This window comes from Apis dorsata, unplaced genomic scaffold (genome assembly GCF_000469605.1).
Source record: "Apis dorsata unplaced genomic scaffold, Apis dorsata 1.3 scaffold_598, whole genome shotgun sequence".
Classification (NCBI taxonomy): domain Eukaryota; kingdom Metazoa; phylum Arthropoda; class Insecta; order Hymenoptera; family Apidae; genus Apis; species Apis dorsata.
Window position 1 is genome coordinate 665,185 of NW_006263802.1, and position 11,251 is coordinate 676,435.

General features: G+C 36.0%; 1 protein-coding gene across 1 annotated transcript in view; it reads right to left on the minus strand.

The window, feature by feature from the left end:
* The window catches only part of LOC102680671 (leucine-rich repeat and immunoglobulin-like domain containing-NOGO receptor-interacting protein 4), a 448,888-nt gene extending 440,236 nt beyond the window's left edge, over positions 1–8,652 (minus strand). Inside the window, exon 1 of the mRNA XM_006621177.2 lies at positions 7,894–8,652. Within this exon, the coding sequence (XP_006621240.1) occupies positions 7,894–7,986 (93 nt within the window). The 5' untranslated portion in view covers positions 7,987–8,652. The remainder of the gene's footprint in view (positions 1–7,893) is intronic.
* Between the last annotated feature and the right edge of the window lie 2,599 nt (positions 8,653–11,251).

An 11,251-nucleotide genomic window follows, 5' to 3' on the forward strand; every position in this document is an offset into this window, starting at 1 on the left:
AGCAGCCAACACCGTATCGAACTATTTTTTTGTATATACGATTAACGCAAGACAATAATTATTCGCTGACAATTAATCTTTATTCGATATTGGCTTCTCTATTAACGAAGTTTATCATAATTGATTCTAATTATAAAAAATATAAATTCTTCGAAAGTATTAAACAATTTATAAAGTATGCTTTCCAGTGAGATGAAAATCCAGGCAGAAATTAATTTCTGCTTCACTTCCATTAATCAAGCAATGCTATGAAATACTTGTTTTTACCATAATTTTATAATTCTTTATTGCCTCGATAATATGTCAGAAGAAATTTAATTTTTAAATCATTCATAAAAAGTTTAATTCGAATAATATATATAACTAAAATATATATAAGTAAAATGAAAATATTTTATGAAAATGCATTTCCATTATCTATACTTAATTTTTTTGTGTAATTTTAAATTATCGATTTTCAGTAATCATACTCGAATAATCGAATTAAGAGGATTTTGAATAATCAGATATTCGAAAAAGAATTCGAGATATCGAAATATATTCTATTTTGAGTGTGAAATATATTTATTAATATAACTTAATATAAAATTTAAATAATTCTCTTAAAATATTTTTACACATTTCTTCTCTCTTTCTGTCTTTCGATTTCAAAGTTAAAAATTTAATAAATTTTAATGATAGAAGCTAAATTTATCTCCTAATAAAAGAATAAAAATAAGATCTCTCTCGTTAACAAAACAACAGATTCCTGCTATAATCCCATATTAAATCTCATCGATCTTATAGCTTTCATCCTATTTGAATTGCGCAAAGTTAAGAAGTCGTCGCGTATAAGGTAACGACAAAATTCCTCCATTTCCAATCGAATGGAATTGCTAATCTATCTCGACAACGGTACGATAACTCAAGTTACAGATTAAAGCGGTGCCGATCCGATTGCTCGTTCTTAATCGCATAAAAAAAGTAAAGCACGTTCCAAGAGATGCTTCAATAGCTGCAATCTCGGCCTCCAGAGCCGATTCAAGATCGTACACGTTACAACTCGTTCATTGAATTCGTTCAACGATTGGATATGCGCGTATTAATGTATTTCATCGATGCGAGCCTTAACTTTTCGTATCATCAACACACATTTATCGATTCGAGTGCGTATAAGAGTTCGTGAGTATAATCTGTATTGATGCTTCAATTTCGCGTTTGATTATATTGTGTATTTTTCACAGCATACGATATACGAATGTTATTATCCAAATTTAATTCGATTTCCAAGAATAACAACCTCATATAATTTAAATAATAACAATCGCGTATAATTTAAATAATTTTTATATTAATTCGATTACAAAAATCATTTCGAATTTTTTTATTATCGAAATGAAATTTTTGTTATCCGATTCATGTATGATAAAATGTTTAAACGATACTCTATTTGTTGTATAAAGTTGTATAAAGAATAAATCCCGATAAAAAAATTCTGCGTTTACTTCCAATTTCGTCAATCACGAGCTCGTCACCGTGTCGGTTATCGTTTAACTTTGTGTCAACTCTCTTATCGAAACGACTGTGACCTACAGACGTTATCATGGCCCAAAATAAAAAGCGAACTCTCGAGTTCTAGAAACGTAACGTCGAATTCGAATCGCGTTCACATGGAACATCGAGATATCATCTTATTGATACCGTGGTAGGTGGGCAGAGAGCGGCGGTAAAATTTCAAGACCGCCTGCATCCTTAACGCCGGCATGCCCTGAATACGGGGTCAAAGATGATACGTTTAAAGTCGATAAGACGAAGTGCGCACGCGAAACACTTTCCTCGAGAGAACAACGATATCGGCTACGCGTGCATCCAAGTGCATCCGAGATATCGAAGTCATAACTGAATCGTCGTTTTGCGATAATTATTATGCCCTCGAGTTACACGAGTCACGATAGAAAGCAGCGCGCGATCTTCTGCACACTGCATGAGCACACCAGCCTTTGAAAAAGAGACCAGGTAGGCAGAAGAAAGAATGGTCGAGCATTTCTGCTTCGAGTCTGTGTACATATGTACGTGTGTTTGCGCGCGTGTATGCGAGGCTGTGCGCTCACGGAAGAGAGAGAAGAGAAGGAGAGAAGGGGAGAAAAAGCGGTAGTACCGGTCTAGCTTGTCCTCGGCGAGTACTTCGTAGGCAGGCAAGACTGTCTTACGCCATAGTTATGTTAGTGGCGCGGATACTAAAAGTATTCTCTACTTTGCTATTTTCGTCTAATTTACGACGAGTAAATCCGAAATGAAAAGTTGAGTCTTCCTCTACCGGCTTCGTTTCGAGATTGTACCCTATAATTTCATCCCCTTTTGTGCGAGCCATCTCTTAAGAGCGTAACTTTTAAAATCATCACGTAGTTTCATTAATATTATACGTTAATGAGTTTTTATTATCTTTCGGGCTATGAGTGTAAGAAGAATAGTTTCCACCCCTGACCTTACGATATTTATATGAAACTTTCATTACGAGGGTTAAATGTATTTTTCAACGATCGAATAAAAAGGAAGGGGATGTAATTATAAAAAGCTTAACATAGTATTATTGCTTTTTTTATAATCGTTTGATAGATTTTTCAGATTTTCTGAAAACTTTTCATACAAAAAGAGTAATTAGTTTTGTTGAGTTTAATTATATATAATAATAACCTAACAAATGATAAAATCAATAGTAGTATAATTATTCTATTTTTATATTTTTTTTAATTATCTTTATCTAACTATCTCTAATTTTAAGAAAAATTATATTATATAAAATAAAATTAATTTCTATGAAATTGTTTCTTATTAAATTGAATAATCTTTTTCTTACAAATATATTTGTATTCTAGAGTCAAATTTTAATAAAATCATACTTTCTAAATTTTGCAAGGCCGGAACTCAAAATTACTAAAACTGTTCATTTATAAATATATTAAAGCGAATAAAAATACATAATTTCATTATTTGAAAATGAAAATTATGTAAACATGCAAAAATTGTTAAACTACTTTATCGAAAATTATATGAAGATCTTTTTACCATCGAAGAAATTAAAGGTTTTAGATAAAAAAACATATGAAACGTAAATTAAAGAATAAATGACTTCATATACTATTTCGTATAGTTCGCATAAGATATATAACCATCTAATTAAAACGCTTAAAACATTCTATTCAATCTAATGTGCAATTAGCCGCGTGTATGTTAATCATTTTTAATCGATAATTCGATTACACTAATTGCTAATCAACACTCTATAACATACACGAACACAAGTCTTTCGCCTGCAGAGTTTCCATGACAAATGATCGCGAACCTACCAAATATCAATTTGTATATCCACATTATCAACGTGTTCATAATACAAATTATGCAAATAATATTGCAACATAACATCGTTGCATAAATGTCAATCTCATCTGTTACTACAAATCTTCGCGACAAAAATAATTCAATTCTCAATACGTTAATTTCTTTTGATTCCTTTAACAGCAGGGTGTAAATGTGTCAAGCCAGGAAGGTTATTAATTACGCATTATTAACGACTGTGACGCGACACAAAAGCGGTGCAAGGGACGCAATCACAAGAGCGCCATGTGCGGTCTTAAACACACCACCTCCTATGTGGAAAGCTTATAAGTGACATATGCGAGCTCCCCTAGCTTCTCGTAGTGTGCCATTGGATGCATTAATGCAAGATAATGCTCCATCATTTCGTTCCATTTCATTTCTATTTACCCCTAAGGTTCAGGTGTAATTTTTCCCTACCAGGAAAGAAAAAAGGAGGAAACCGAGGCTCGAGAATCCCTTTTCCCCCTGTTAATTCAATTATCGTTAGGTTAGCGAGCGAAGGAACAAAAATTAGTTCCAAGTTAAGCTAATTCACGGTTAAGTGCGAGTCGACTCGCCGATAAGAAAAGTTTGAAAACATAAAAGAGACTTGGGTCGCGTTATCTCAGCTTCAAAAATCATAGAAATGGTAATACGACTATTCTTCATTAACTTGTTATCTCTTTGCAATATATATACTGATATATTTACGAGATTGGTATTTATCAGAAGAATTTCAAATAACAAAGAAATATGTGATTGATACACGACAAGTTAAATCAAAATAATTTTATTGGACCAATCTAAAGATTTTGCCGTTTTTCATTCTTCGTGATTTTTTTTTATTTTAAGAAAGAAATCGGCTTTTCATCCGCTTTTTATTTGAACGATAATAGAGATAAAAGTTTCTTTAAATATAACTGAAAATATTTTTACAAGAGAATAATAAATTTTATATTTAAAATATTATTCTAATATTATTAAAAAGTTGTATTATAAAAATGGAAATATTGAAATTTCAAGATTTCACTCCCTCAAAATGATATTTCTGATTAAAAAGAAAGAAGTTGCTCCTTATTTTCATATAATTGATTATATGAAATCTTATATGAAAACACGCACAAAGTATCATTGAAAACAGAATTTTCGTTAATTATGATAGCTAATTAATTATCTAAAGCTCATAAACCAACGATTTTGTCGAATATTATGAATACATAAATCATACGTAATATATCACTTCGTTTTACGATTCGATATAAACATTCCGTCGAATTCCGTAAACATACAAATCGAATATTTGCCTATTAATTCGCGTGCAAAAGTCGACTATGCATATACATTCGTATATAGGCCAATTTGCTGTGTCGCTCGTATAAAAATGGTTACCCAATCTGACGTCACACATCGCGAATAAAAGAACGAACCGAATGAAAAATACCCGTGCAAGTAGAAATTTCAAAAGAGGCATCACACGCGTATAATTCTCACGATAATTACCCCCTTTTTAAACCGAGAAAAGGGGGGGGGGGGTGTAGCACTACACTTGAATCTTCGGATCCAAAGTGAAATTCTCCAAGGTGCCGATAACACGTTGATGAGGCAATTAATATTGATGTAACAGGAGGCGAATCCCCCGCTATTGTTACCCGAATACCGAACACCGCCCGGATTAATATTTAATCTGCACGATCACGGAGTTTCCGAGAGAGCCCGGGGCGGACGTTGTTCATGCTCGTCGAATTTTTGACGATCGTGTCGCGGAATTCTGAATAAGATCTGGTCGAATATTCAACGAGCTCGTTTCCACCGACGTAATAAACTTCTCGAAAGCCTCGTGCCTCTGTATACGACAACACAATAATTATTATGCGCCGTTAAGAAACTAGCTCCGCTACCTCCACTTTCGAGTCCCTGTTTCTATCCGTGTTCGGTTCCTTGCCTTACTTTCCATGAAACTTACGAGAGGAACGAAGTACAGCAATTCGAAAACGCAATAGTAAGCCTCGAATAACTCGGGCTACTCGAGATAGTTTGCATGCCTTCTCGCAATCTCGGATCGCTCAGTGGAAACTATTATGCTTTCTTACGCTACGGGTACTTATCGTTTTTATTCCCGATGTCACGAATATACGTGATGGAAAAGAAAAGGACTCGAGAAAGAGAAAGAAATTCGTTGTGTAATTAACAGCTACGAACGGAAAAAGTAGATGTAAATGATAATGGTGAAGGAGAACGAGAATTTTATTTTCTCAAATGGATTGGCAGCAAAAAAGTTTGTACTCAACGTTTCGTGATACTTTTTTATCGTTTAATATACTGATTGATTGTTATGCGGATAAAAAATGTACGAGAGAGAAAGGAAACGAAAGGGATGAATTTTAAATGTGATATTTTTCTCATTTTTGATTAATTAGACCTTTGATCGAAATAGGTCAAATTGTTTTCATTAATTATTAATGTAATAAAATCATATACGTTTTAGAAGCTAATTAAATTTTGATGATTTAAAAAGATTGGATAATAAGAAAGAAATCTCTTATATTTCTACCGTCTATAAATACCTACTTTATATATCTATTTCATTATATTATATATTTAAAAAATTTATGATAATATAATAAAATAATATTTTATAAAATAAAATATAAAATCATAAGAAGAAATTAATAAACTTCAGATGATCAACGATACTTTATTAATAATATCGAATTCTAAAATTAATAAATAATTCAAATTATAATTTAAATTAAATAATATTAAATGAAACAAAAAATTAACTTAATTAGATCAATAGTTTTAAGTTATATATAGTTATATATAATTTAGTTAACGAGATCTTTGATTCAGTGAAATAAATAGTTTAATTTTGATGATTCTATTATTCAATTTCTTATTCAGTTTCTTATTATCCAATCTTTGAAAAGAACAAATATAAATTATGATTATTTTAGAGATAATAATTAATAATTGCGTATTTACAAAACTACATTGTTTATTTCCCTTATTTTCAAAAAAGAAAATAAATCTATTCTGATTTCTGAATCTGCTTATTACGATTAGACGTTCAATTAAACATCAGGAATAAAATAAGTATAGTTTCAATTATGATTAACAAAAGATACTATATGTATATTTTATTCTTGAAACGTTTAATTAACAGTCTACAAAAGTTTTTAAAACTATTCAATTTAAAATAATCTTTTAAAATACGATTATAAATAACCTTTTTACTTCGTCTCATTTATATTTTTTTAATTGAAAAAAGATTTAATAATTGTTGCTATATGATCACGATATATACAGAATATAATACATAATGAAATTAACTATATATAAATAAATTAACTATTTATCCTATTATTGCATAATTTCTATTATGCAAATTTTAACGTAATAACATTTCAAATATAGAAGTTAATTAATGTTATGTGTATAAAAAAAGAATACATAATAATATAATAATAAAAAGAAAACGAAAGCTAACGAAGTTACGAATCATTCCGAGAAATTTTTGTTACAACACGCAAAGATAATCAAATAAAAAACTACTTTATTTATAGATATTCCATCTACGTATACGATGATGTCGGTACAACTTGTTGTAGTACGAACGTATACAAACACATAATGCAGCGTCTGTTACATTGGTAAATATAATTATGATGTCATCAGCAACATAGAAAGAACGAATTTTTAATACCAAACGGATTTCCAGTTTCTTTCATCAATGATAAATTCATCAACGAGGAACGTTAATCGATTAAGAAACGTATTGAATTCCGATCCGATTAGAAAAGTCAAATAGAGAGTTATTTCGATGATCGATGATGAACCGTCTCAGATTTCTCGAGCACCATTCTCCCACCAGCTGAGTTTGACACTTTCGATCCGTCTTTACCCAAGGTTCTATCCCTTGGTTGCGATTGACAGTTCGATCGCGCCAAAAAGACGATCCACCTTCAATCGTCGCACGCGCGCTCCGACTTTAATCTTTCATCCGCGTACGTGATTCAATGCCTGGCACAAAGCGGCCTCTCGTCGAGTGTAATAATCTAAACGCGCTAGGCGTGCACATTTCGATTCGTCGAACTTCGAGGCGTCACCTTGCTCCGAACGATGAAAAAGAAAGAAAGAAAGGGGGAAAGAAAAAAAAAGAACACGATGAGAGAACGACGCCGAGTTCTCGAACCAGTCAAGAACGGAGCAAGGAGAACGGAACGTGACAGAGACGAAGAGAAAGCGCGCGTACGGATCGGAGGAGGATAGAGCAAGAGAGAGAAAGAGAACGCGCATAAATCGGAGCAGAAGTATTCGAAGAAAAAGGATCGAGAGACCACAATAGCCATTTTCTCTCTTTCTCTCTTTTGATACTTCGTCTCGACCCCTAGCAGTGGTCTTTTTTCCTCGCCTCCGGCCGTGATACCATCCTTAATTTTCCGAGATCGAAACAGAACAAAGCGGAGGAGAACACGAGGCCGCGTAATAAACGAAGGAATGACAAACACGGAGTATCGTAAGAGAAAACTAACGAGAAGATAAGTCGAGCAGACTTACCCTTGCGAGTGGCGTGGTCAGGTCGATTTTTCTTCTGTCCGCGGGTGTATCCTTCACGAGCAGGTCACTAACTAGCGTGTACACATCACCCATGACTCTCGTGGTGCGACGAACCGGAGTAAACAAACAAAACTACAAAACTTTTTCCTCTCCTTTGCTCTTTCCCTTTCGATTTAAAACACTTTGATTTTCTTTCACACCGAACACACTAATCAGATAACGGACAAGAGGCGATAAAAAAATCCACGCGTGATGTAGTCAAGGTGGGAATAATAAACACCTGGAAGATATCATCGCGTCGTATCGCGACTCGTCAAAGCGTCGTGTGACCGCAAACGATCATGTGGGGTCATTCCTTGAATCGTTGCCGGTTCTACTTGCGTCTTCTTTCCTCGTCCACTTTGCACCAATTATTTTTCTCTTCATGTGTCGAGTTCGTACGCGTGCGAACAATTTTATCCCGTGCAACCGTGATACGAAACCGTTAATGTCACTTTTTTCTCACGCGATACCGCTCCGAAAACGTGTGTAACGTCACCACGCGAACGATCGAAATTACACCCGCCCCGTCCAGGCACACAGGGCAAACTGTCGTCTGGCTACACGGCCCGCAGCGACGTACCGAGAACGACGAAAAGCGAAACTCGATGGCGCTACGGCTGTACGGAGTCTGTGCTGTGAGTGCGCTCGGCCACGAGCGTGGCGCCACTGCCGACCGATCTTCGTACTATGCCGCCGCCACACATTCGAATTTCTCACCAACACGAACGCTGCCACTTATTCAGTAGCGTATACACGAAAGCACTCGACTTACTACCTCGACCGAACTCGTGGCGATGCATGCACGTATACGCGATCTCGCGAAGTTGCGTTGAACGAGTGTGTGTGTATGTGTGTGTGTTTCGTGGTTGAAGTGCAGCGGGGGGAGGGAGTAGGGTGAGTTGGTAGTTACCCCCCACACGAAGAGTGTTCCAGGGCCGGCGCAACCGCAATTCGTCGATTGCAACGACTGATTGTGAGCGCGATTTAACGGAAGTCGAGCGAGCTGTCTACTTTTAAAACGGCGGCTGATACGACGGAGTTATGTATAGCCGCCGCCTAAATTGCTTTGTCCGAACGATTTACATTCTTTTCATGCAAATCAGTTTACGCGATTCGTTCAACTTCGTGGATGCGTCTATACGGTCGCGCTTTATAACGTTACGTTCCGCGTTTCCTTTTTTTATCCTCCCCGGTTGAAATTGCTAGAATTGCCGGGCACAAAGAACGATACAACACCGATCCAATAAAGGAGACGAGTTTATTTGGTTTCTTAGAAAGGGGAAAGGATATAAAATTCTACTTAAGTCGGGCCTGGCGTTAAAAACACGTTTGGGAAGCGTCAGTTATCCCTCGACACCCGGAGTGGCATATGCAGAGAGTTAATTAATAGTGGCATTTAAGACTGTAATCAGGATAAAACGGAGGAAGGAGGATCGAACGTGGGACGGTTGAAATTAGCGCGAATGTCGGGTCGCAGTTTGAGCCGGGAACGAAGGAAAGGCTGGAACGGTGGTGTCCGATCCGTGGCTCATCAAAATTCAAAGCAGCCTCGTTACAACTTCCGAAATTACGAATGCACCTTTGTCCTAGAAAAGTTGCAAAATCAGCTCTCCGTTAAGCACTCTAGGCGAGAACGAACGCGTGCACACTTCTCTACGACTGTCATTGCGATTAGTAACTAACAACATTCCCATTTATACATTAATAGCACATGCACGCAAAGAGAGAATATCCAGCAGTAACAGAGGCAGAAAGAGCGCGAGAGAGAGAGAGAGAGGGAAATAAGAGAGGGAAAAAGACGATACGCGCGAATAAGAGAAAAACGAAAGTGCAGTTAAAAATGAACGAGGAGCGAAGTAACGTTGGAAAGACCGAGTTTTCCAATCTAACGTCTAACGATCATACAGATGGACAGATTTTTAAATTTCAGTTTACATCGTTCCACGATATCACTGGCGAAGCGTAAAAGAAAGTTACAGGGTCGAGATTTATGATACCGTATGACCCGGGCAGTTATGGCCGAAGACGAGGAGAACTGTAAAATACTATAGTTATTTGTGGAAGCGTACACTTCCGCACGATTTTTGCCTCCAGCCCTCTTCCCTCTTTCTCTCTGTATACGATTCTTTTTCACGAAGCCCTCAAAGGCGGAGGGGCTATACGTCTGCCGACGATAGCACGGGATCGGTTCTGCCGGCAACTCTCGACCGCTTCTCCGCCCTCCAGCGTATCTCGGCCCTTTCCTCTTTCGTCTTGACCCTCCTGCCGTCCCTCCTCTCGCTACACACAGCCCCCAGTCATCCAACACCGGGCTGGGAGGCCGCTATCCAAGGCCAGCCACGCTTGCCTAGCTAAGTCGCCAAAAGCTCGGACTCCCCGTGGAATTCAGCTTCCGTCATGCCAGAGACCGGCGTATTGCGTGGCATCCCCCCTGGTGTAGGCGATGCACTTCGATCCGCTGGGATCGAGCCTCGTAAAATTGGATTTGCGCAGACAGTATGGTACTTCAGCGTAACGCGTACCCTTTAGCAAAGAACCGGCCAACCTACATACTCATTACAGGATCGTTCTGTCGTTACGGTTTCCCTCCCGCCGTGACGTAATTCTCTGCTTGGTTTGCTCTTTTCAATTTTCGATTCGGTTATGATCTTTCAAAGGAGCGCATCGATCGTAGCAGTTTATGAAACGTAATGTTGGAATGTTGGAATTATTGAATTTGTGACTTCACGTTGAAATATTCACCTGTTATGATGGACCATTTTTTGCAATTGAAATGGGATTAGTGAAATTGATACTTGATACTTGGATTTTAAAGTAAATTAGAGTTTTAATTTTTTTGTAGCAGGATAGACTTTATAGAAGTTTATAGGCAATAGGTAATTTGAATAAATTCAATTATTTAATGAGAATTTTTAATAATAACGCGAGCTAATGAAATAATTAATTTTTGTTATAAAATGGCAGTTGTTATTTTATATTGAACAAATATATTTATATATAATGAGAACATCGGGCAATTCTTTTTAATTAAATCACATGAAATAAATCACTATCGCAAATTAAATTCAATATTCTAAAAATATTCTATAAATTAAAACCAATATTTCATATCGCTATAATAGGATATCATGAGTATATACCTCTTTCTATCGAAATAAAATTGATGAAAATATTTAATATCTAATTTAGTATCTAAATTCTTGAGATAAATTATAATTTTATTTTTTACAGCTATTTCATTATACTCTCTAGTAATTTAATTATTTACCAATATCAATATTCGTAACAATAACGCAATCTGTATATCTGCTATTCT